This window comes from Cygnus olor, chromosome 12 (assembly GCF_009769625.2).
Source record: "Cygnus olor isolate bCygOlo1 chromosome 12, bCygOlo1.pri.v2, whole genome shotgun sequence".
Lineage (NCBI taxonomy): Eukaryota > Metazoa > Chordata > Aves > Anseriformes > Anatidae > Cygnus > Cygnus olor.
In genome coordinates, this window is record NC_049180.1 from 20,179,560 (window position 1) to 20,206,866 (window position 27,307).

General features: G+C 42.5%; 2 protein-coding genes across 11 annotated transcripts; both read right to left on the bottom strand.

The window, feature by feature from the left end:
- Positions 1–1,256: 1,256 nt before the first annotated feature.
- On the bottom strand, positions 1,257–12,663 carry LOC121076499 (protein C19orf12 homolog). 4 transcript variants are annotated; one of them, XM_040570849.1, is made up of 5 exons: positions 11,313–12,663; positions 10,115–10,297; positions 7,567–7,611; positions 3,407–3,583; positions 1,257–1,818 (listed from the first exon to the last, which is right to left on the bottom strand). In XM_040570849.1, exons 4-5 carry the CDS (start codon positions 3,564–3,566, stop codon positions 1,556–1,558), a joined length of 423 nt encoding a protein of 140 aa, XP_040426783.1. In that variant the 5' UTR covers positions 3,567–3,583; positions 7,567–7,611; positions 10,115–10,297; positions 11,313–12,663; the 3' UTR covers positions 1,257–1,555. The 4 variants fall into 4 exon arrangements, with proteins under 4 accessions (XP_040426783.1, XP_040426786.1, XP_040426785.1 ...); XM_040570852.1 differs by lacking the exon at positions 10,115–10,297 and having other exon boundaries at positions 12,396–12,663; XM_040570851.1 differs by lacking the exon at positions 7,567–7,611.
- Positions 12,664–12,824: 161 nt separating this feature from the next.
- LOC121076498 (protein C19orf12 homolog) lies at positions 12,825–20,863 on the bottom strand. Of its 7 annotated transcripts, none has more exons than XM_040570841.1 (4): positions 20,312–20,845; positions 19,803–19,845; positions 15,408–15,584; positions 12,825–13,819 (listed from the first exon to the last, which is right to left on the bottom strand). In XM_040570841.1, the coding sequence occupies exons 3-4, from the start codon at positions 15,565–15,567 to the stop codon at positions 13,554–13,556; spliced, it is 426 nt and encodes a 141-aa protein (XP_040426775.1). In that variant the 5' UTR covers positions 15,568–15,584; positions 19,803–19,845; positions 20,312–20,845; the 3' UTR covers positions 12,825–13,553. The 7 variants fall into 7 exon arrangements, with proteins under 7 accessions (XP_040426775.1, XP_040426779.1, XP_040426780.1 ...); XM_040570845.1 differs by lacking the exon at positions 20,312–20,845 and adding an exon at positions 20,184–20,267; XM_040570846.1 differs by lacking the exon at positions 19,803–19,845 and having other exon boundaries at positions 20,725–20,863.
- Positions 20,864–27,307: the final 6,444 nt, after the last annotated feature.

Sequence of the window (27,307 nt, forward strand, 5' to 3'; positions counted from 1 at the left end):
CAGGGTGCAGTAGGAGGCTCCGAGGGCACCCACGATGCAGTGGAGTGCACTGGCAGGCCTCCAGGCCGCACTGGGAAACAGCAGCAGATGCTAGAGTGCACTGGGAGTGTTGGGAGGCCTGTAGGGGGCACTAGGGCACAGCACAGGGCACTGAAGGGGACTGTAGAGAGCACTGGAGAGTCCCCCAAGGCCTTCAGGGGGTGCTAGAGGACACTGCAAAGCCCTGCCAGTCTTCCAGAAGGTCCTAAGAGGGAGCTTGAGGGCACAGGAGCCCTCAAGGCTGCACGAGGTGGCCAAGAAAGCCAACGGCATTCTGGCTTGTATCAGGAATAATGTAACCAGCAGGACCAGAGAGGTGATCAGCCCCCTTTACACTGCTCTGGTGAGGCTGCACCTTGAGTACTGTGTTCAGTTTTGGGCCCCTCACTGCAAGAAGGACATCAAGGCCCTGGAACATGTCCAGAGGAGGACTACAAAGCTGGTGAAGGATCTGGAACACAAGTCCTGTGAGGAGCAGCTGAGGGAACTGGGGTTGCTTAGTCTGGAGGAGGCTCAGGAGGGACAGTGTTGCTCTCTACAACCACCTGAAAGGAAGTTGTGGGGAGCTGGGGGTCGTCCTCTTCTCATAGGTAACTTGCGATAGGACTAGAGGGAGTGGCCTCAAGTTGCACCAGGGGAGGTTTAGGTTGGAAAACTGAAGACATTTCATCTCGGAAGGAGTAGTTAGGCATTGGAACAGGTCGTCCAGGGAGGTGGTGGCGTCACTGTCCCTGGGAGTGTTTAAAGAAAGGTTGGACGTGGTGCTAAGGGACATGGTTTAGTGGGTGACATTGGTGGTAGGGAGATGGTTGGACCAGATGATCTTGAAGGTCTTTTCCAACCTTAATGATTCTACGATTTGCTTTCTCTCCTTCCCTTCCCCCTCCCCCCCCCCCCCTTTAAATAGTCTTGCCATGCCTTCCCTAGGACACCAGTAACAACTTAATTTTGTACAGTTCCACTTCCTGTTCTTTTGTTTAGGTATTGGCTTCACTTCTTACAGAAAGCAATATTCAAAATATTTCAAAGAATAAAGAAAGGCTTGAGATTTTTGAATTCAAAGTAGAATTACTTTCTCATAACTCCTTTGTAGGACTCGGCAGGTAAAATTCTTCAACATGCCTCAGCTACTTATGGGCCATTCACAGAAGAAATTTAAACCATTTCCATGAACAGGCTTACAACTTCTAAATAACATATAATGACATTTTAAATGAAATTTATGATTTTTTTAATGAAATTTTACCTAGTGCTGCATTACCTTAAGAGAAGTATAACTCCCCCTTCAGTGATTTTGAACTCAATCCCGGTGCACATTAATTCAAAATTACATGGCAAGTCATAATTACATAACAGGATAATAAAAAAGACTAGCTTCACAAAAACAAACAAAAAAGATACTTAGATTTGCCTACATTCATAATTAGTAATTATAACTAATAATTACTATTTTGAAAAATCACAATTGCCAGAGTAGAATTCATTACAATGTAAAAACCTCATCTGGAGAGGTTTATTATCCACACTGTATCTTTGCTTTTAGCTCTCTGGAGAGGTAATTCATCACCACTCCTGCCAACTTCTGCTGGAGACTAGCATTTCCCATTACGAGAGCAGTCAGCTGAACGACATCTGTCCAGTCTAAGCGCTTGAGAATAGCCATTGCTTCATCATAGAGTTTCTGCTGCTCAGCAGGAGGCAATTCCAGTAATATCTGAGGGACAGGTCTAAACTGTCCATAAGACATCCAGGCACCAAACAATCCACCAAGTGCTCCTCCTAGAAAACAGAGAGAGATGTTACTCCCTAGCAAATAATGGTAAAACCTGAACTGCTATCCAGAGGCCTCATCAGGCATTCCCACCTGTATAAGAAATCAGTGCAGAGTTGTGTGGACAAGGCATGTTTACTTTCAACAAGGTTTACACATGATGTTCGCTCAAAGCACCAAGAAGGATTTTTACAGCTTTTTCCATCAACAACAATCACAGAGGAACTCCACACAATCAAAGCTAACAGTTTCAAGCTATAAATCAGAAACAAAACAGCATTCCTTAAGGCACTGGTCTCCTCAGGATATGCTCTATTATTACCTAAATCCCTCCCCAAGGAAAACACAAGCACTAACAACTGCCTCATCAGTGGCCATTAACATATAATCTCTTACTATAGATTCCCAGAATGATCAAAGCTTTCTGCTTCTGCCAAGCCCCAAATAACAGCTTCCCACTGCACCCACGAAGTCCACACCTCAGAAGGTAGCTAACAGAGATTAAGACCATCAACTTTGTGGGGTTATTCACACACATTCAACCTTTCACCTACCAAATCAACACCCCACCCCAGCTGACCAAGAAATGCTCTGGTAAGGAGCGTGGTTCCAGGTCATCAAGATGAACGATCCCACATGGCTGATGTGATTATGACCACTAACAACAAAATGTCGGTGTCACGGCCCTACACTGACATTCTGTTTCAAAGGGCTACCAAACTTACGGAACAATGCTTTTCAACAGCAACTCACACAATTTACAATGCTGCCCAGAGATTGCCATTTACTCCAATATCAATAAGCCCTGTAAATTTATGGAAGTGCTCACAAGAGCAAAGACTATTCAAGGGCTGAGGCACATGCGACTTCAGTGCCGAGGCACCTTTCAAACTCCCCAGCGCAGTGTAGTTCAACAGGTACAGAGGAGACAGTCCTTTACTATTAGACTCTGACCTTTCTGTAATTTTTAGAAAGAATCCCAGATGGGGGAAGAAAGTTCACCAAGAAACGGACAGCAGGTAGCTTTAAAATACAGAAATAAAACACTATTTTGCTGCTCTTCTTCACCCGCCATGACTGCTACCACTGTATCTCACGTTCCTGCCACTGCCTCACCCCCCCATTTCCACTCCCTCACTGCAGTGCCGGAGCAGAGCTCACAATAACAAGCTCAGAGCCTGTTTGCTTGCTCTAAGGTTTGTGCTACACTTCTGACACTGGTGCACCTCAGCATATGGGAACCAGCACTACCCATCTAAAGCAAACAAACTTCTAGTAGCTCGTTCAAAGGAGCCAATACTATCTAAACTTATAATCTTTTTATGATTTTCTGTTCTCAGCAAATGGGTTTATATCAGCAAATTCTCTGTCACCCCAAAAAGGAAACACCTACACATGGCTTTTGATGCACACCTTCTTAAAAGCACCCTTCTGAACAGCTAAAATACTAAATGCCATCTTGAAACAGCTTGGTTGCATGAAATCCTGCCACTACACACCCCTTTACTTCAACTTGTACCTGCTACATAAGACTTACCAGTTTCTTCACTCAGGGACTTAACCGCACTTCTTACTCCTAAATCAAAACACACTTACCTACAGCGATACCAGGTGGGCCTCCCATCAAGCCCCCAAGAAACGCTGTTGCACCCGCCACCAGTGCTCCTCGACCAGAGTGTTTCACAGCAGCTTTCATTCCCTTCTCCTGGGAAACACGGCACAGCAGCTGCATCACATCATCAACCCTGATGGGCATCTTGGCTGGTTATGATCCTGAAAAAGATATTTAAGTTAAGTTTTGGTTGATGCAACTCTTGCTGCTTTGAATTACAGTTCTAGAGTCTATCAGAGTAATAAAGGAGAGGAACAGTCACTGGGAAAAAGAAGAAAAAAAAAGTTTCTCTTTCCTTTCCACAAAAACAGATAGCTTATAGGTAGTGAAAATGCAGCTGAAACCACAGTACAGACCAGAGGATGAATCCAGAAGACTGAACAGGGAGGGGCAAGTAATACCAACAAAAGATTGAAGTTTCTATCTGATTCTACAGGATATTATCTTAGTCTCAAGCAATTACTATGTTTATACAGCCTTGCACATGGCTCCAGGAGAACAACCAAGCAGAGCCTCAAATATAACTGGTAGATTGTAATTTACAGATCTGCCAGGTATCTTCTCTTTGTCCTAATTCTTGCCATAAATTATTTGCTTGTTATTACTTCTCTCCATTTTCTTACATGTTGAAACACTTGCACGAAGATTTCAGTTGGCAGAAGATTGGGGTTGTCGAACCAAGGTCTGGCTACAGTGAGCAGGAATTGTAGAATCACTCAGGTTCAAAAAGACCCCTAAGACCATCCAGTCCAACCTTTAACCTAGTACTGACAAGTCCGCCACTGAACCATGCTCCTAAGTTCCACATCTACATGCTTCTGGGAGACCTCCAGGGATGGTGGCTCACCACTGCCCTGGACAGGAAGAGCCATGGGGACGGAAAGAGGAGGCAGAAGAGAGAACTGGGACTGGGAATAAACGGGACACACCAAAAGCAAGGAATCAGAAATACAGGGATGTCAGTGTACGGGGGGGTGGGACTGCGACCAGACAAGCAAAACAACTCTATTTGTACGAGGAGGCAGAGGCGGGAAAGGAACAAGCATAGGAAAGATCAGAAAGGGCAGGTCAAGAGGAATGCTTCCTCAGAAAATTCCATCAGCAGAGCGTGAGCTGGCAACCCTACCAGGGCATTCTGTCTTCCCAGGTGGAAGTTACGTGGGCCACAGGAAACTCAGCAGGAGCCAGGAGATGCTGCGCAAAGCAGCAAATGCTGCAGGTAGCATGCTCGTGGCTGTTTATGAAGAAGGAGCTCCCAGTTTCAGCTGTGTTATGCTAAAGGAGCCACAAATAGAAACACTGCCTCCACTGGCTCTCTAGGAGTCGTGGAATCACAGCCCCGTTAAATGCAGTTAAAAATCTCCAGCCCAAGGTAGATGCCCGACCCAGAGAATGATCTCTCTGGAATCAGGCCTCTTCCACCTCATTCACTTGCTGGCACTACCCAAACCCTCTCATTGCCGAGACATCCCCCCACGTGTGGCTAACCATTAGTGCCACCAATGCCACCGATGACAAAAATTCTTTTTGGAATTATCACACATTACATATTAAAGAACATACAGGGCACAGTGTTGCAGGTGTCAGCAAGTACAGTGAGCAAGGCAGGTGACTAGATGAAGAGATACTATAGCTTCTTTCCTTAAAAAAAAAAAAAAAACAACACACACCTGAATGCTCCCCTAAAAAAAAAAAAAAGATCCTACCCCTTATTTTGCTACTACTGGTTGTGTGCTGTTAAGCCAGCCACTTAAACCACACTTTTTAGAAATAAGTTACTATTCTAACTTTTCCAGACACCCAACCTACAATCTAGAAAAGATTATCTGCAAAAATCCTGATCCCTCATAATAACAACCGAACTCAACCACAGCTCTGTTTACATACAGTGTTTGAGCACAACAAACACTGAAAAATAAATCTTTGGTTTTGAGTTTGGTACAGCAAGAAGATACTTTCAACTTTACAAATATTTTAATACTAGGAGGACAGGGATACTAAAAATATCCTCATCTCATATTGCAAAAGTAAGCTCAATACCAATGAAACACCGTGATTCAGAGCACTGGGATCAGAGAAAAACCTATGAAGAGAAGAAATGAAGAAACTCAAAACAGACAGCGGAGTCCAAGGAGCGTTCAGTAAATAAGGCAAAAGGACTCGGCACTGAACAATAAGAACAAGCTTGCTCGTTACACAAATACTTTTCCTTCTGCACAACACATCAGGAAAGGTCTTGCAGGAAGAAAGAAAGCACACGACATGATTAAAAATATAATCACATACACACTGAAGGCACAGAGTTATTGTTGCACATATAACTTTGCCCCTATCTAATAGTCAAGCATTTGATTTTCCAGTCTCTAGAACGGATTTTACCACACACAGCATGTAATAGACTCACAGTTGGCTCAGGCTGAGGAGGTTTCTTGAACAGCTCTCCCCAGTGTAAGGTTTAAGTGAAGCACTATCACAGACAGTTTCGTATTAAAACGTAGCTATTGTGAAAGTGAAAGTTTTCTTTTGCACTAAAATGGCTGGCTCCAAATTATCCGAATAATAGTACCATTACATTTTTTGTAACACACCATTTCCTATTGATATTGTAAAGTGTGTAAAGAAAATGCATTCAGGAAAGAGACGGTAAGTTACTCAAGGTCACCCAGCAAACAAGCAGAAGAGCCAACACCTCTCTTCAAAGGCCCTGCAAAATGGGCCTTTCCACCAAGCCACACTACTTTCTCTGCAGACAGATGAAACAGTATCATTCTTGAAAGATCACCAGTGATATTAGATGAAACCACACCATTTTGAGAGGATCACAAAGGTACAGATGTTGAAACGCAATGTCTTTACCAAATGTCAAAAGCTGCTGCGTAATCATCCAAAGAAACAAATGCCTTCATTTTTGCAGACTTCAGAATAATTTCATATATTTATGTCTTCGGCTCTTTTGGAATTCATAAATCATACTTAATGAGAAGTATTAGCATGGACTTACTGCAATTATGTGATGAATGTTTGATTTCTGGCTTACACCCTGAAAAATACATAGATTTCTGTGATCTCTAGAAAGGTAAAGATGAAACCTCATGTTTTAATTAGGGTCTAATAGCTTTAGTTCACTGCAATACAAAGCTTTTTTATTATTATTATTATTTTTTAAAGCTTTCTAACCCTGCTGAAAGTCTGCTGTTCAATTAGTCTTGAGTTATATATCAGCTGGTCAAGCAACATCAGCCTTTCTAAGAAGCTAGTGCTTTCTCCATAAGAGCATTTACTCCGGGGGAAAAATACGCATTCCTTTTACATTACCAGCAGTCATCGTCTAGTTGTGCTGTTGCTGCTGAACTGCTAGTGTAGACAGAGCTCAATAGGTCATACCAATATACCAATGCATCTGCACAGGATAAACCCTGTGAACCTGGCCATATTTCCCCTGTTATCACTGCTTAAGCTGCTGCAGTAACTGGGAAAAAAAAAAAAAAAAAAAGGAAGGAAGTGAATTTCCACATGAAATTGCATATTTTTTAACTGAAATTGGTATAAATGGTGTACGACTGGAAATAGGTGTGTGTGAAAACACCTAAACACCGGAACATCAGTTAAAAAAGAAGCCTATATTGATTAGAAGGGGTGCCCTTTCATCAAGTTGAAGGGTGTGCTGTTTCCATTGAGCCCAGAAGACCCCTCTCTGATAAGACCACAGAACAGACTTCTTGCTAACAGAAAACCCTGCACTCTGATATAAAGACGATGTCAAAGGTGGCAGCAAATCACACATGCCATTCCTTCTGTTAACCCAGCGGGCTAACAGGATAACAGAAAGGCTAACAGTAAAACAATAGTAAAAGATTATAAAAGGTATCTTAAGGGAGATAAAAGATTAGCCCAAAAAGTTAATTCATCATTGGCAATCAAGAAGAAGCTGGGAGATGAAGATTTGACTTGTCCTTCATGTTATACAGAAGCAATCCTGGTCAGACTATTTGAAAAGATACATCATGGGAGTATGACTGTATAAAATCAACTTGCTTAGTGACTTTGAATAATACAATCACCTTTCCCTTCCATGAGATCTATTACTTAGTTTTATAACAATAATTTTCTATAAGACAACCAAAAAGGAAAAAGGCATACTAACCATCATCGTCTAGTCACTGGGTTGCAATCATCAAATAGCTGTCATCTGAAAGAAATATGAACACATTGAGTCTTGGTAGCTTTTTACGCTATGTGTACTGAGCAGAATTTCACTTCCAAAGAAGAGCTATCCTAGCACACCCAAGCTCTCTGGACCATGAGCTTTCCTCTCTAAAAGTGAGATGAATGTTAACAGGAGGAGGTGATAGCACCAATTCCTACTCACCTGTGTTTTGGTGCACTGAAACACATATGACAGGAGCTATGAAGCGTGAGCTGTAAGAGGGGAATGCAGTTCTGCCAGGGTACAGTGGCATATAATCAAGTTATAGTGGACAGTATCACACACCACACAACTGGAAATATCTCAAACAATATTGCACAAAATGATCAAATAATAACAACACAATGCTGACGTAACTGTCACCTTGCACAGCTCTCCACCAGTAACTTGGCACTGTCATTGCCATCCCACCTAAAAGCAGGTCACTGGGGGGAGCTGAGTGACTGCCCAAGTCACCCAGAAAATTCTTGCTGCAGCCGATCAGTCAGCTTCCTTAAACAAACTGCCAGAAGTCGATCAGCAAAACTTGTCTCCAAAACAATCCTTTGTTCAAAGTGAGAAGGCACTTGCAGCACAGGCAGGGAGGGAAGAGAACCAGCCTGCACCTAGAGGAAACCCAGATACTATTTTTGTGCCTGGAAAGAAGGAAACCGTACAAAGACAGCTACACAGCACCCCCTCTTGTCAGCAGCTCATGAGTTGTATTTGAAAGATGAAGACTCAGGTTTGTGACTGCTCTTCACCAGCAAAGCCCTTTACAGCCACTGGTTTGCAGTCCTGGAAGAACAGGGAGATGACCTTCAAAAACTGCCAACATAATGCTGATTTGTGTTACCTTGCATGCTAGGCTAAGAGGTGAGAACTGATGCGACAAAGACAAACTCTCTGAGCCAGCAGACCCTTCTCTGTTGGCAAGGCATACACCCTGCAGAACACTATGGCAGGGGGTTGGAACTAGATGATCTTTAAGGTCCCTTCCAACCTGAGCCATTCTATATATGATATGATATGATGATAATTAGCCAATGCTGCAGCCAGCAGAGCATGCCACCATGGTGCACCACTCTAGCACCCTGTTCCCTGTCCTTAGCTGAAGGTCTGGTTCTAGTTCTTCTCTTGGAGAGGAGAGTCCCAGAGGGCTGAGCGTAGAAGTCTCAGATGCAGTTGGGAACAAGACCCTTCAGAAAGTCTGCACTCTGACAGCGACTAGCAAGGACAGAATTCTCACAGCCAAATGCTCCTTAAGCCTGCCAAGGACAAGGGTGCTCTTGGGCCTCACTTAACCTAACACAATGTTCAGCTTCTCTTCACCATTGGTACATGCAAAGCTGGAATTTTGAGAGCATTGCTATGCAACAGCATTGCCCTGCCATCATGAACGGGCTTGACAGTTGCTAAAGTTACTAACAGAACATTGGCCTGCAAAGCAAAAGCCAACTGAACTAAAATTTCAGCAGTGCATGTAGCATAGACCAATATTTGAATGATTTACCTACCTTTGACGTGGAGGATATTTGTTTTTTTGTTAGTTAGGTAATAGTAGGGTAATAAACAGGTTGCATTGTATGTACACTATTAACCAAATAATATCCAAATCAGTTCACAGTTAAATCTTTTTTTAACTTCCTTTTTAAGCAGTTCTCTGGTGTGAAAAGTTGATGCCTGTCATTCACCTTGCTCCTGTCATCATTGTTTATTAAACTTGTTGTCTGTTTGAACCAATTTTGATTTTAGCTATAAAAGAAGCATGAGTTTTGCTTTTTTGCTGCATGAACACAAATACTGTCAGTGACTTTTATGTGACTTTCTAGAGGAACAAACCGAACAATTTTAACAAACCTGGCAAAGACGCTGGAATCTTCAGTGAGCAATTGTAGAAGGCTCAAAGGGAAAATCACGCGCAAGCCTCTCAAAACAGACACATCATAGTGCTGTACCAGAAGCCTCTCCCAAAGCAGCGTTCAGTTGAGGGAGGCTCTTTGTGTCACACAGCTTTCTAATACTGCTGTTCCTGTTGGATGACTGACTTGGCAATGCAGCAGCACAGAAATTTCATAGGATTCTCAGAAACTGCCCAGTCTTTAGTATCTCTAAATTTTTTGTAACTTATTTGGATTTCATAGCAAATACTTGACTTGCAATGGAAATCTATGAAGCACTGACTTAACAAAAACATGAGCTGTGAAAACTAGGCTTACACAAAACAAAAGCTGTCAGGAATAGAGGCTGGTTAACCACAAACAGTATGAGACGTGGCTGGTAAACTTCACCAAGAAATGACTTAATGCTGCTTATAACCTAAGTCTTTCTGACTTGATGATAATAGCAGGTATCAAAACGACAGCTTTGAAGCCCAGAGGGGAGCAGGACCCACATGAACAGCAATTAAGCACAGACCAGCCAGCCATATGTGAGTAGTAAGCGCTGTTCCTAAGGCAGCAGGGCCCAGGCAGAGCCTGTGGCTTCACCTGGCTTGTCAACTCACCAGCAGTCATTCATTCTTTCCAAACTGGCTGGTGCTCAGCTCACAAAATCCACCTGTCCTTCAGTAATCATAAGGGCAGAACTGCCCTCCTCTTGCTGATTGGGCACTTTCTCATTGCAATGAAAAGTGACACACAGCTGCAGTAAACTTCAGGCAGTCATAGCTCACATGAGATAAATACCACTAAAAGAGAAAAAAACTTAACCAGGGAACGCACTTGAATGCTAGTCATAGCTGGGCTGATATTTGTGATCTAATGCAAATTCATTGAAGCCAAGGATTTAACAGACTAATAGAAAAAATAAAATTATCCCCACTTTTTATAGAAAAAAATAGCTGCGTTATCCATAGAGGCAGCAGAGATAGGCTGAATTAAGCTAATTGCCACTAGATGGCATATCTCAATGACTAATCTATGTTGGAATTCAGGATTACTTTTAAATAAAGCATATAAATAAAAATTCCCTCTCTTTGCTAACGTAACACTTGATAATTATGCTCGCTTTCCATTTTTAAATCAGATAGCTAAAAAAAGAACAGAGGAGAAAAATTACCTAAAAATACACCATCTGCCAGTGAAAAATCTAGCTTGATTCTGTCACATCTACAACCAACACAGGTTAATAACCAGCATCACAGATGGATTCGTTATATAAATAGGTACATCTCCCCATAGTGACTCTCAGCTGCTTCCTGAAACTGCTGGCACTCCTTTACCTTGTTTCCTAGGTGATGTCTCTGTTCTACACTTAGCCTGGACATTATACAGCTGGAATGGATTTCAGAGGATGTCATCCCCTGCCTGTGGCTCTTTCCAATAATGACAAGGGATGCAGTGGTGGACAGCCACGTACGTACGGAAGAACAGTAACAGATGGATATTAACACATTCTCGCACAGGTCTTTTCCTCAGATGATCAAATTTGCTGAACAGTTCTTTTAACTTGCCCAAATACCCCAATAATGCTAAGATGCAAATACTGTGGTGACCTGGACACTATAGCCTGAGTCCGTAGTCAGAAAAATATGGAATAATTTGATCTTTCTGCAGCATTCAACAGCATGAACTGCCATAAATTGTTAAAATAAAAACACTGAATGTTGTGGGTTCCCATGCCCATTCTCCCACAGTAGCTACGTATCAAGGTCTCCTTAACTACAGATGGTTATTTACTACTTCTTGTATGTCCAAACTCACTTGAGATGAACAGCTGAGCTGCATTCTTTTCTTCCTCTATTACCAGCAGTGAAAAGTATTTCAGACCAAACTGCAAATCTTGCTGCAAACCTATTCCTACCACTCTGAAAACAGGTAGCTGCCACCTTCCAAGGAGTTCCATGTACATTAAACCTATTAAATAGCCATACAGAGAACAAACAATTCAATCACTTCTTTTTGACTCTACTTCAAGCCACCTGAAAACCTGTGTAAGTTCAATTTATAATGGCTAAGAGCATGTTATTCTGTAGCACAGAGTATGAAGCTCCTCAAGAGCTCAGTGGCAGTAAGGTTTAACATAAGCTAGACTGGCCCCCAGCAAAATTCCAAACAACTTAGACTAGGTTCCTCTTCATATACTTCTAGCTCATAATCCCTATACTATAATCCCTATAATCAGTGAAGGCTGAAAGTTTGTGATTAAAAACAGTTTAACATTTCTAAGTGTCTAATAAAAAGCATTTGAAAGAATACCCTAGGAAACAGAGTAACATTGGACAGAGCAGGACTGGTATTCACATAATGTAAGCTCCATTTCATGGCTATGACACTGGCATGAGCCATACAAATGAATTCTGTACCTGAATTCTGGGCCCCAGTTTATGAATACCTATATAAAATGAAAGTCACTATCCTGATGTCTGAAACCATTGTGAAATCTGCTGGTGATCTGTTTAAATAGTGGCTACTACTATAAATTCATTGAAACCAACATCTTTTCTACGGTGTACTTCGTAGTTGGATGTCAAATTTTTTCATGTCTGTGTTCAAACTGCCAATTGCAAGAGGGCCAGGCTCTCTCTTTAATGTATCATTCAGTCATCTGCTGCCATTAGCAGGGTGTTATTTTAGAAAGAGTGAACTTAATTTGTGAAATAATCACAAAATTGCAAATAAAAGTATCTGCCTTCATAAAAATAGTATTTTATGGGTATACAGAGCATGTGAAGCCTTAAAAAGCAAATTGCAGTGTGTGTGTAATCTGTCAATTAAACTGAAAAAAACCCACTGATTTTAGGTTTGTATTATGAAACTACTACAAGGTAGGAAGTTCCCACTTACCATTTGCTTCTGTCTTTCACTTCACTGAAAAAGTGTTTTCAAATGATAAGAAGAAGAATCATTGCCCTGCGCTCCAGGCAGGAAAATAAACTGTATTTACTAATGACAACATATACCTGCAGAAGTAAATTAATCAAATGTATACAACAGCAACTTTTGAGTTAAAAGCTTCCCCACTGAAAATTCAACTTTGATAAACCTCAAAGAAACACACAGAGAAATCTTTGTTTTAGGGGAAAAACAAAACTATCAGAGCAGTTTCACTTGTTCCAATATTAAAAAAAAAAAAAAGGTACATCTGCACATTTTTCTACTTACAAACTTGTTTCTCAAGCGCCTTTAAACGAATGGTGAACTACTTGCTAAGGTATTAAGTGCCCAGTTCTTAAAGAGTTCATTTACTCTAAAGCAAAACATAGGCCATAATGATGATGCTTAGGAATATTTTTAATGATTCAGATTCAGGTGGGAAATCGATGCTAAAATGACAAGCTAATACTAGAGATAGTATAAAAATGGCAGATTTCCCCCCCTCCCCTTTTAATAGTCTTCTTGCCATACCTTCCCATTCTAGGACACCAGGAACAACTAATTATGTACAGTAGTTTCCTGTTGCTTTGTCTCTTTAGGTATTGGCTTCACTTCTTCCAAAAAGGAATACTCAAGAAAAAATATCTCAAAAAATAAAGGCTTGAAATTTTTGAATTCACAGTAGAAGTACTTTCTCATAACTCTCCTTTGTAGGACTCAAAAGATAAAATTATTCAGTGTTCCTTAGCTACTTTGGCACCTATGGGCTATTACAGAAGAAATGTAATCCTGTTTGTGGAAATGCTTTACATCTCCTGAATAAAATACAGTGACTTTTTTTTTTAACCTAGTGCTACATTACCATTTGAGAAGTGTAACTCCCCCTTCAGTGATTTTGAACTCAATTCCGGTGCACATTAATTCAAAATTACATGGCAAGTCATAATTACATAACAGGATAATAAAAAAGATTAGTTTCACAAACAACAAACAAAAAAAAAAAAGGAAAAAGATACTTAGATCTGCCTAACTTCATAATTAATAATTATAATTAATAATTACTACGTTGAAGAATCACAATTGCCAGAGTAGAATTCATTACAATGTAAAAACCTGATCTGGAAAGGTTTATTCTCCATACTGTATCTCTGCTCTTAGCTCTCTGGAGAGGTAATTCATCACCACTCCTGCCAACTTCTGCTGGAGACTAGCATTTCCCATTACGAGAGCAGTCAGCTGAACAACATCTGTCCAGTCTAAGCGCTTGAGAATAGCCATTGCTTCATCATAGAGTTTCTGCTGTTCAGTAGGAGGCAATTCCAGTAATATCTGAGGGACTGGCCTGAACTGTCCACTATTCATCCAGGCACCAAGCAATCCACCAAGTGCTCCTCCTAGAAAACAGAGAGAGATGTTACTCCCTAGCAAATAATGGTAAAACCTGAACTGCTATCCAGAGGCCTCATCAGGCATTCCCACCTGTATAAGAAATCAGTGCAGAGTTGTGTGGACAAGGCATGTTTACTTTCAACAAGGTTTACACATGATGTTCGCTCAAAGCACCAAGAAGGATTTTTACAGCTTTTTCCATCAACAACAATCACAGAGGAACTCCACACAATCAAAGCTAACAGTTTCAAGCTATAAATCAGAAACAAAACAGCATTCCTTAAGGCACTGGTCTCCTCAGGATATGCTCTATTATTACCTAAATCCCTCCCCAAGGAAAACACAAGCACTAACAACTGCCTCATCAGTGGCCATTAACATATAATCTCTTACTATAGATTCCCAGAATGATCAAAGCTTTCTGCTTCTGCTAAGCCCCAAATAACAGCTTCCCACTGCACCCACGAAGTCCACACCTCAGAAGGTAGCTAACAGAGATTAAGACCATCAACTTTGTGGGGTTATTCACACACATTCAACCTTTCACCTACCAAATCAACACCCCACCCCAGCTGACCAAGAAATGCTCTGGTAAGGAGCGTGGTTCCAGGTCATCAAGATGAACGATCCCACATGGCTGATGTGATTATGACCACTAACAACAAAATGTCGGTGTCACGGCCCTACACTGACATTCTGTTTCAAAGGGCTACCAAACTTACGGAACAATGCTTTTCAACAGCAACTCACACAATTTACAATGCTGCCCAGAGATTGCCATTTACTCCAATATCAATAAGCCCTGTAAATTTATGGAAGTGCTCACAAGAGCAAAGACTATTCAAGGGCTGAGGCACATGCGACTTCAGTGCCGAGGCACCTTTCAAACTCCCCAGCGCAGTGTAGTTCAACAGGTACAGAGGAGACAGTCCTTTACTATTAGACTCTGACCTTTCTGTAATTTTTAGAAAGAATCCCAGATGGGGGAAGAAAGTTCACCAAGAAACGGACAGCAGGTAGCTTTAAAATACAGAAATAAAACACTATTTTGCTGCTCTTCTTCACCCGCCATGACTGCTACCACTGTATCTCACGTTCCTGCCACTGCCTCACCCCCCCATTTCCACTCCCTCACTGCAGTGCCGGAGCAGAGCTCACAATAACAAGCTCAGAGCCTGTTTGCTTGCTCTAAGGTTTGTGCTACACTTCTGACACTGGTGCACCTCAGCATATGGGAACCAGCACTACCCATCTAAAGCAAACAAACTTCTAGTAGCTCGTTCAAAGGAGCCAATACTATCTAAACTTATAATCTTTTTATGATTTTCTGTTCTCAGCAAATGGGTTTATATCAGCAAATTCTCTGTCACCCCAAAAAGGAAACACCTACACATGGCTTTTGATGCACACCTTCTTAAAAGCACCCTTCTGAACAGCTAAAATACTAAATGCCATCTTGAAACAGCTTGGTTGCATGAAATCCTGCCACTACACACCCCTTTACTTCAACTTGTACCTGCTACATAAGACTTACCAGTTTCTTCACTCAGGGACTTAACCGCACTTCTTACTCCTAAATCAAAACACACTTACCTACAGCGATACCAGGTGGGCCTCCCATCAAGCCCCCAAGAAACGCTGTTGCACCCGCCACCAGTGCTCCTCGACCAGAGTGTTTCACAGCAGCTTTCATTCCCTTCTCCTGGGAAACACGGCACAGCAGCTGCATCACATCATCAACCCTGATGGGCATCTTGGCTGGTTATGATCCTGAAAAAGATATTTAAGTTAAGTTTTGGTTGATGCAACTCTTGCTGCTTTGAATTACAGTTCTAGAGTCTATCAGAGTAATAAAGGAGAGGAACAGTCACTGGGAAAAAGAAGAAAAAAAAAGTTTCTCTTTCCTTTCCACAAAAACAGATAGCTTATAGGTAGTGAAAATGCAGCTGAAACCACAGTACAGACCAGAGGATGAATCCAGAAGACTGAACAGGGAGGGGCAAGTAATACCAACAAAAGATTGAAGTTTCTATCTGATTCTACAGGATATTATCTTAGTCTCAAGCAATTACTATGTTTATACAGCCTTGCACATGGCTCCAGGAGAACAACCAAGCAGAGCCTCAAATATAACTGGTAGATTGTAATTTACAGATCTGCCAGGTATCTTCTCTTTGTCCTAATTCTTGCCATAAATTATTTGCTTGTTATTACTTCTCTCCATTTTCTTACATGTTGAAACACTTGCACGAAGATTTCAGTTGGCAGAAGATTGGGGTTGTCGAACCAAGGTCTGGCTACAGTGAGCAGGAATTGTAGAATCACTCAGGTTCAAAAAGACCCCTAAGACCATCCAGTCCAACCTTTAACCTAGTACTGACAAGTCCGCCACTGAACCATGCTCCTAAGTTCCACATCTACATGCTTCTGGGAGACCTCCAGGGATGGTGGCTCACCACTGCCCTGGACAGGAAGAGCCATGGGGACGGAAAGAGGAGGCAGAAGAGAGAACTGGGACTGGGAATAAACGGGACACACCAAAAGCAAGGAATCAGAAATACAGGGATGTCAGTGTACGGGGGGGTGGGACTGCGACCAGACAAGCAAAACAACTCTATTTGTACGAGGAGGCAGAGGCGGGAAAGGAACAAGCATAGGAAAGATCAGAAAGGGCAGGTCAAGAGGAATGCTTCCTCAGAAAATTCCATCAGCAGAGCGTGAGCTGGCAACCCTACCAGGGCATTCTGTCTTCCCAGGTGGAAGTTACGTGGGCCACAGGAAACTCAGCAGGAGCCAGGAGATGCTGCGCAAAGCAGCAAATGCTGCAGGTAGCATGCTCGTGGCTGTTTATGAAGAAGGAGCTCCCAGTTTCAGCTGTGTTATGCTAAAGGAGCCACAAATAGAAACACTGCCTCCACTGGCTCTCTAGGAGTCGTGGAATCACAGCCCCGTTAAATGCAGTTAAAAATCTCCAGCCCAAGGTAGATGCCCGACCCAGAGAATGATCTCTCTGGAATCAGGCCTCTTCCACCTCATTCACTTGCTGGCACTACCCAAACCCTCTCATTGCCGAGACATCCCCCCACGTGTGGCTAACCATTAGTGCCACCAATGCCACCGATGACAAAAATTCTTTTTGGAATTATCACACATTACATATTAAAGAACATACAGGGCACAGTGTTGCAGGTGTCAGCAAGTACAGTGAGCAAGGCAGGTGACTAGATGAAGAGATACTATAGCTTCTTTCCTTAAAAAAAAAAAAAAAACAACACACACCTGAATGCTCCCCTAAAAAAAAAAAAAAGATCCTACCCCTTATTTTGCTACTACTGGTTGTGTGCTGTTAAGCCAGCCACTTAAACCACACTTTTTAGAAATAAGTTACTATTCTAACTTTTCCAGACACCCAACCTACAATCTAGAAAAGATTATCTGCAAAAATCCTGATCCCTCATAATAACAACCGAACTCAACCACAGCTCTGTTTACATACAGTGTTTGAGCACAACAAACACTGAAAAATAAATCTTTGGTTTTGAGTTTGGTACAGCAAGAAGATACTTTCAACTTTACAAATATTTTAATACTAGGAGGACAGGGATACTAAAAATATCCTCATCTCATATTGCAAAAGTAAGCTCAATACCAATGAAACACCGTGATTCAGAGCACTGGGATCAGAGAAAAACCTATGAAGAGAAGAAATGAAGAAACTCAAAACAGACAGCGGAGTCCAAGGAGCGTTCAGTAAATAAGGCAAAAGGACTCGGCACTGAACAATAAGAACAAGCTTGCTCGTTACACAAATACTTTTCCTTCTGCACAACACATCAGGAAAGGTCTTGCAGGAAGAAAGAAAGCACACGACATGATTAAAAATATAATCACATACACACTGAAGGCACAGAGTTATTGTTGCACATATAACTTTGCCCCTATCTAATAGTCAAGCATTTGATTTTCCAGTCTCTAGAACGGATTTTACCACACACAGCATGTAATAGACTCACAGTTGGCTCAGGCTGAGGAGGTTTCTTGAACAGCTCTCCCCAGCGTAAGGTTTAAGTGAAGCACTATCACAGACAGTTTCGTATTAAAACGTAGCTATTGTGAAAGTGAAAGTTTTCTTTTGCACTAAAATGGCTGGCTCCAAATTATCCGAATCTTTCTAGTACCCAAGCACTGCTGACAGTGAACAAAAACGTGCTCTTTGGGACAGGTAGCAAATATGCTCTACAGCTCCATAGACACACAGCAGGAAATTCTTCAAATAGTTGCATTCCTCTCACTACTTCCTTCATCTTCATGCCAGCCCAAATAAAATATCACAGTTCCTAATTTTACCACAGTAGCTTTTTTCTTTTTTTTTTTTTTTGGTCAGGCTTAGGACACAGCAGTGTATGAGAATAACAGTGCATGTTGGTTGGTGACAAAGTGACACGCTCTGCTTCCATTGTGTCTCTCAATAAAATCCAAGCTCAAAGTAATAAACAAATGGCTGTTCTGTTCTTCCTGGAGCAGCAAGAAAACAAAAACAAAATATACAACTTGTAGAAAGCACACTAGTCTGGTAATGTTGAAAAACAAGAAGAAAAGTATTTCTTTTTAACACAGCAACAAGTAACCAGGTTTCCAGCCAGAATAACATTTACACCAGCACTCTGAACCTGTAACTGGAACAGAATCCAGTTCTTCCTCCCAACGAGAAGGAAACCGACTTGAGTGTGTCCTGCACCAGCTCAGCACAATCTCAGACTAAACCAATGGCCAGAGTGCTGAATTTGCTGCTTCTCTTTGGGCTAAATCCAGAGAACTCCTCATGCAAAGTTCTTCAGTATGAAGGCTTTGCAGCACTGACAGGACAGCACCGCACAGATCTTGCTGAGGATCAAAGCTAACTACATGAGCCTAGTTTTCCTGACACCTAAAGCAAGCCGGGCTCCTGATGAGCTTTCAAACCCAGGTTCAGCAACTACTTCGGATTTTCCCTCTCCCTTACGTTTTCTCTTACAGAAAGAGAATTTATTCTTCATCTGGAAAGCTGCTTTGCAATTGGTTTCCCCTCAACTTTCCTAACACTTACTGCATGCTTTATGGCTAAGCCAGAGGATACACAGGTTGTTGTGAAGGGATAAAGGAAAGTATAACTATTTTGAGGTTTAAAGATTTGGTTGGCAGTCAAACGAAATGCTAGAGAATCTCTAACTACCTGGGTGGATAGACCTGCAACAGTTGTTAGCATCTACCAAAACCCGTGGTTCTCCATCTGAGAGGACTTAATGACACAGAACGCTTCAGGAAACTCAGAAAGTTTACCAGAAGTTGAAAACACTCTGTTCTGCCACAGAGATGTCTCAGCATATTCCTAAAAATGAACAATTCTGCATTTGAAAAATGGGATTGTTACCTCAGATAGTCAACCTCATGTGTATCAATAACCAACAAATAAACACTATATACCCATCCTTTCTTTCCTGCATCAAGTCTGTTCTTTTTTTTTTTTTCCAGCCTAATTCAGCCTCTTGTTCACCTGCAAGCACCATGTGTCCCCCACACACCCCCACTCAAACTGGCTTCTTTTCCTAAACCAACCTAATTCTAATACACATGAAATAACGTTTTGTGAGCAAAGAAACCCAAAGGTGAAGCATCAGGTTCCTGTAGGATGTAGAAGCTGGCTAAATTATTAAGTATCTGTGAAGGGCTGGCCACAAGTTTCTTAACGCTTAAAAAACGGTAGCCCTACCCAATTGTCTTTTTTAATCTATCAATTGAGCACAAACTTATTTCTTTTCCTAGCTAGGTTTTCCATTTCAGAGAACATATTCAGGAGTTACAGGTCACTTGCGTCAGCTAGCTGGCACTGAAGCCAAAAGGACCAGACTTCCAGTTAGGAAAGAAAAAAGGGCTGACGCTCGGAGAACAGCTGAATAGCAGAGATGGTTCCCTGGTAGAGACACCTGGGGCGGCACGTTACAGCGGTACCTTCTGAATTTGGTCCAGCTTTAAGGATGCTTCCTCCGACTCACTACAAAAGCACAAACAAAATGGAATTAATCGGCACACCCTTAGCGCATTAAGATTTACTGCAATCTTTCTGACTGCAGCAGGCTGAGCACAAAATACAAGCCGTCTGCAGCAACCACCGCGGCCACGCTTCGCGTTTCTTTTTGTTTCAGTTCTCCTACGACGCCGGTACCAGACGTTACGCCCAAAGGGGCGGTCAGAAGGCCACAGCCCGCGGCCCGGAGGTGACACGGCACCCAGGGGCCCGCCGCCGGCTCGGCCCCTGCCCCGCGCACCCCGGGCCTGCAGCCGCCGCCCGCCGGAGCGCCCGTGCCCGCCGCCCCTCCATCTTGTGCCCACCTCCCCCGGCCTCCCCTGCAGGCTCGCTCCGCTGACACAAGCCGGGCGGCCGCCGAGCCCCCCCCGTCCCTCCCCGGCCGCGGCTCCTCCCTCGGACCCGCTCAGGCTCCCGGCCCCGGACCTCCTACCTCGGCCGGCGGCCCCGGGCCCGCAGGAGACGTCGCCGGGGGAGGAGCGCGGCCCGCGGCGGCGACCCCGGCTGAGGGGCGGGGGGCGGGGCGGAGCGGAGCTGCCCCGGGCCCGGTCCCTCCTTCCCCGCCCACTCCTCGGCGCCCCGCCGCAGCTCTCCGGAGCTCTGCTCGGCCTTGGCGACGCCCCAGCTTTCTTCAAGGGCGAACCCGGAGCTCCGGGGAGCGCCAAGCACCGGGCGCCGTTCCTCCGCCTCCTCCGCACCCCCGGGGCCAGGCTCCTCTGCGGGCATCCCAGGGGCCGCCGCCGCCGAGCCCCAAGCCGGCCGTGCCGCTGGGTGTGCTGGTCTCCAGGAGCGTCCCCTAGCCCCATCCGAGCTATTTAGGAAAAGAGGAAGGAAGGGCCTGTCTACCACAGCACCATCAGGGCATCCGCGGTCCGAACAGGCTCATCCGAGAGTGTTTTTGTGTCCTCCTGTTCATCTGGGTCAGTCATCAGCTCGGTAATGCGCGGTGTGCGAGGCTGGTGCAGCACCACATGCAATCAACGAGGAGCTGAGGCAGGGTTAAACAGCTGTGTCACATATGGGCTCTGGAAATACCACGCTGCTTCTGAACACCAGCACAATCCTAAAAAAGTTGATGCCTAACGTTAAGAAAGCTGTTGTTTTCCAAGAATGGATTATTGTGAGGCTTTTGTTTCCTTGTCAGCTAAGTCTTTATTATGATTTCATCTCTGATTTAAAGTCAGACACCTCCCCTCAGTTCCTTGTTGAGAAGATGAAAAAGCAGGATGCGAAGAGGAAAGAACATAACTTGCAATTTTGGTCTCTTTCCTGTGGTTGCACTGGGGACTTTTTAACCTCCCCATGCTTTATATGATCACATAAAATAACTGTCTGTTTAACAACTCAAAATGTTACAGGTCTGCTGCTGCTCTTGATTTTTATGATTTGGATGTAAAAAGCAAATGTAATCCCTATAATGAACAAAGAACCAAAATGCCACGTACGTTTGCAGAAGTTCCCCCCCGAATTCCAGCTGGAAGCATCTTTCCTAGGAGCAAAATTAAGAACAATGAAGCCTGCTGACCACTGAAGGAGGGAATTTTTATCAGTCTATCCTGAACCGAATTATTAACTCATAACTCAAACTAAGGATAAACACTAATAATTTATTAGGACTACATCAGCAGATATTATGCCATTTTTTTTCTATGCTAGAAGTTACTATAGTGAAAATGTGAGATAATTGTGCAAAATGCATCCTCTAAGTGGTACTGTAAATCACAGTACACTCTCCAATAAATTTTGACTCTGTTAAAATCAATGGGAGTTGGCCACTGTAATCAGTTAGATCCAGATTTCATTCTGCATGTAGTTACCAGCCAGTATCTGATGGTGTGCCTATTTTTTTGGTGAGCATTAACCTACACACATGAATCAACACACCACACAGTCCACCAAGCGTTCTGTGAGTTTTTGCTAAGTAACCATGCAGAAAACTCCTGTTTTTAGTCTTACTGAAGCAGTAAGACCCGCAAGAGATTTTCTCCTGACCACGTTTACTGCCCAGCTGGCTCCATCTGGTGGCTATCCGACCCCCTAGCCACCTCAGGGGTTCGGGTCCACAGGTGCACTTTGGGAAACAGTGATCTTGAATAAAAAATGAGATAGCTCTGCTGGCTGTATTCTCTCTTACAGGATTGTGAATAACATGTATCTGTCACTGTAATTCCAGCATGTGTTTATGCCCGTTTCAACAGAATAAATAACTAGTACCTGAGATAAACATCCGTATGCTTTTTAAATTCTAGGAGTTGGTGGAGTAAGAGCAGTTCAAGGAGGTCCTGCTGCAGCTTGGATCCTGCCGAGGATCTCACTGTATTCTCCACAGTATGCTAGGCTCTTATAAGTAGTAGATGGCATTTCTATTCCTGTACTGGTTCTCTTTGTCTTTTATCAGCATCCACTCACTAATTACTTTCCTTTAGCAGGATGCTTTGTGCCTTTTTCTTCTTCAGGTTACCAGGAACTCTGTACTCCTAAAAAGAAACAGGAAAAAAAATCCCCTAATTCACAGCTTTTGACATACTCGGAGACAGGCCAAGGAGGGGCCAGGAATGATTTCAGCTGGAGACTGGCCGTTGCTACCAACAGACTGATTCATTCTGGCTTCCTGCCTGCTCTGTACAGGGTCTAGAGAAAAAGTCCATCAGGAGCAGGCTCAGTGCTGGAGGAATTGTCCTGAAATACCTGATACAATTATCTGAAATACCTATTACCTTCTCAGGAAACCATGGCAGATTTGTAAATTGAGGCACATAATCTTGTTGGGGGAAAAAAAAATAGTTGAAGACACTGGTTCTCTAAATTTTCTTCTGTGCCAGAGATTCCCTGAGAAAATACAAGGGTTAGGCAACTGTGCGTGGCAGACTTGTAGTTTCATGTAGTTGCACTTTTTTATCCCATGCAATCTCTAAATTTCTCACTATTACAGTGTCAGGAAAAAAACCTACAAAACTTGAGGCGTGTGCAAGTAATATAGATCGACGTGCCTAAGTTTCTAAAGCACTTAAAAACATGCAGTGAGATTCCCCTTCTGTGCCAACACATTAACTTGTATACTGGTGAGGATGGCTTAATTCACAATGTTATTTCATCAAAGCATGTAGGAAAGAAGAAAAAGGAAGAAATGCTATGCATTCCTTAGAATGTGCAATGGGAGGGGTCACAGAGAAGAAAGGGGACAGAAGACGTAACAAAGCAGGTTTCTGACCATATCCAAGCTTGGAAGGATAAGAGGTTTGTATCAGTTCCTCCCAGCTCAGCTCTGTCTAATGTCTGGGGTTCCACACAACCTGTATCTCTCCCTAGATAAATACAGAACCACCATATGCATGCTCTGAAGGGTCACAGGAACAAGAATCTGTTCTAAAGGAGTCTGCTACTTCTCTTCATATTATAATTTGAATCTTCCCTTCTTGAAAACAACACACTTAGAATTTTAACTTCTTCATATTACATTCTGGATTAGCGAGAAATTGTGAACTTCACAAAACGAGGCATAACCTATGCTGAAAGAGAAAATAAATAAATAAAAGCAATGCTACAGCACTTGAACAGAGCCAGGCTTTTCCTGTAAGGGGAATTCTGCAGCTACAGAATGGCTGTTTAAAAGGAATCGTGCTTTCTCCAGAGCTCTGTGTAATGACAAAAGGAAAAAGAAATTCTAAAAGCAGTAACCTAACTCCAATTTTCACCTATTAGCACTCTTCATCTCAGTGCATGCAGGTGTAAATAATATAGTAAAAATGACAATTTTACCCAATTCACTACAGGAAGACACAATAGGAGGCTACAGAGATCCACTACAATCAAAGCATATGCTTGACGGCAAATCTTTTCCCCATTTCCTACGTTAGATATTCATCAGGGTCTGACTTCTAATTGAATGCAAATCAACGATATAACAGGTTTTTGCATATGAAGTGAAGTTATAGAACATCTGTCTCTTCACAGCCTTTCAATGTACCTTATGTGACATTAAGCAAAAAGGAGGTTTGCCTCATCAGCTTGTAGGAAACAGGGTGAATGTGAAGAACAGTGTCTGAACTAAATCATTCTGCTGCTGCTCTAAGAGGTGCTTCTTTGGTCTCTCTGCACACACTTGCAAGTGATGAAGTGACAAGTTGGGCATAATCAGTTTCAATGCCAAAACGATGGACTACCGGTGCAGAAGGTCACAAAACACTATTAATTACCTCCTATCATCTCATTCTTGAAGGATGATCCAAAAATATAGTCTAGTGGTTTGGAATAAAGCATACATCGCTAGCTAGTGCTATCCAAGCAAGCTGTTACAGATAATTAAAGTATGTTTCCTTAACTGCAAACAGTATACCTATCTTCTGCTCTTCTAGACTCACTATAATAATCATTTATGCTGTGGTTGTGTTTTTTTGTTTGTTTTTTCCTCCTCAGCAGCCTAATTCAATAACTGCATTTACTGGCACAGAGTAGCCATTTTGTAATGTTTTCAGAAAAAGCTACAGTGAATCTGAATGTAAAAGTCAGTGTCCTGAAATAAGTTTCTATGTTCATATGTTATAGCACGTCTGAACACTGAAGTGCAAGAAAAATCCTGGTAAAAATGAGCTACATAAAATATCTGTGAGGCTTCTGGGGAGGAACTAAAGAAGAGAATCTCCTACCACCACTTCTCTCCACATTTTTTTTTTTTTTTTTTTTTTTACAGAATGTACATATCTAAGGTTTCTCCAAACCTCTAACTAAAGGGCAAAAAAGGCAGACAAAGTTCAAAATCAGATCTAAAATGTGTACAGTAAATGCAGATAAGAATAAAGCATTCTAGTACCAAGGATGGAAGGATGATATTTGAAGGAGTGTGGAATGACATCAGTGAGATTTCCATGCTTGATACTATTCAGTAGTTAAGAAATCCATGTTGTAACTCAGTGCTTGTAGAGCCTGAGAATAGTAAATGTTTGGCTACATAAAATTCTGGCCATAAATATACAGTACTTCGGGGACACAAAGAGTAAAATTTTAACTGATTATAAGTCCCATCAGAGTGAAGGGTCCATGGCTGACTTCACTTCCAAATTTATACCAACGTCGTGGGTGCTGAAAGAGAGCCTGACATCTACATAGCCGTTCGACAAAGCTTCCTGTTCTTCTGGGAACACACAACAATTCTCTCAAGCCTTCCTGGGTGTGAATTCTGACTATGTGACAGGCAAGAGGAGAGGGGCTCAAATTCACTGAGGGGGAAGAGAAGAGGCCAGCTGACACGAATTGCACTGCCTGATTTTGTTTTCTCACGTGACTTTTTGGAGGCAACATGATGGAAAGGTGAATTTGAATCCCTCTGTACAATGATGGACCAGATTCACAGCTTCCAGAAGCCTTCTGAAATACTCAAACGTCTTAAAATGGAATTTTCAGACTTGGCACAGTTGAGCATGTTATGTTTTAATACTGTCTCTTCAGCTACCTCTCCTTTACTCGAAGTCACAAGGGTGTCACCATTTGGGATCACATAATGCCTCTGTGGCTACAAGATTGTCTAAAGAGCTATAGCTAAGCTAATTGAAAAGCAGAGCAGCGTTTATACTGTATTTATAGTTGTTCTAGGATGTGATCTAGACTTTGAAAACAAAAAGAACTGGAGTACACCCATTCTTTACAAACTATGAAGAAGCCCTTTGCTGGCTTTCGGCAGACCTCATTTTGGGAACCAGTCTTCAAAATCCCATAAATAGATGTCTCAGGAGTAAAATGATGTGCATTCAAGACCTTTAATGGACAAAAATTTATAAAGGGCTTGTGCCAAATTCCTTTACCTACAACAGCGTGCATACACACAACCCTGAGATGCAAGTGCCACTGGCGCAGAGGGCACTGACCATGCAGATGACTGAATGGTAGGAAGGGAAAGAACTGAGCAGCCCCTTCCTTTTATGTGATAAGTTCCAGGGGATCTTTTATTCGGCCCTAAGCAGACAAGCATTAAGTTCTCAAGTCTATTGAAAAGACTCACAGCAGGATATGCCAGTCTCTATACCATGGAAGAATAAATGGCTAAGATTTTGCCACAATTAGAATAAACAACTATCCTTAATTTCTGTCAAACGGTAGATGTCTCCCTTTGCCAGTATTTGAAATGTGTGTAAAATGTTGTTAGGGTACACATCCACAGCTAGCATTACTCCTCTTTTTTTTTTTTTTTCAGCTTATGTTCCCATAATGCCTTGTAGAAAAAAAATCCATGGGGGACGAAAAGATAACGCTGAGTCCAAACCCTGAGAACAGAGCCCCATGAAAGCAACAAATTATAAACTCGACTGAAGAGATTTTCTTCAGAAAGATCACAGGTCTCATGCTTTAGTCATGGCCTGTTCCTTTGCCAGCAGGTTCAGAGAGTGATCTGTGAGAGCTAAGTGATTTCTTTCAAGTAAGCTGCTCACGATGACTACAGAAACCTCAAGGATTACAGTACACAAACAATGGGAGAAAAGCTGCTTCAAATAATACACCCAGACAATGGAGTTGCTGTTCTGGTAGCAATGCAAAATATGGACAGGGATTTAAATGAAACGGGTGATATCTGTATACTTTGGAGGGCTCACGTGTGCCAAATTTGGCAGCATGAGCGTTCATATTGCTTGTTGCTCCACCCCTCAAACAATGAGGCTAAACCCCATATGTGCAGAAGTTGGTAGAGCACAAGCAGTTTTGCTAATCACACTGCATGCAAAAGCAAAAAGACAAAGGGAACTAGTAATGCTTAGACTAGCATGGGGGAAATAATTAAGCATGAATGAAATATTGTATGTGGATTTGAAATGAATGCAAGGCATTCTTGGAAACAATTGTGCTGTTTCAGTTGTGCTGCTTTCCCCCCTAAGTTTCACAAAGTAATTTGCATGTCATTTAAATAAATACCATAAATTATTGCAAACTTTTTGTTTTTATTTACATAAAACAAAACACTCATTTCCCTTATTGTTTGGATTACCTGACAAGAGTGAAATGCAGAGGTCTTTCAGAATAAACTTTCCCCCAAATACTACAGATTTTTCGTGCATGCCTTCCACAGGCAATCGGTGCTCTGTGCATCTAACAGCGGTACAGAAGCAGATATTTCAGTTGAGCCAAGCTGCAGCTGCAAGCTGGTCAAGGGTACCGGGATGTGGTACGTTGCATTTGTCAGGGTTTCATGACCCCTTGTGAAAATCAGAACAGCCTCAGGGCTGCTCATTCGCTGGCATGCAATGCTCCCTGGCCAAACCCGCTGCTTTTCCTGAGACAGCTTAGCTGTTTGGAGCTTAGGCACACAGAGGTAACAATTCTACAGGTGTAGTGGACTGGGCACGAGCCTCCTGGAGTGCTTGACAGCATCTGCAATGGATGCTCTCCAGCTTTCACACGTTGGGAGGTTACAGTACTGTTAACTCTTGTCTGATGAATTCTG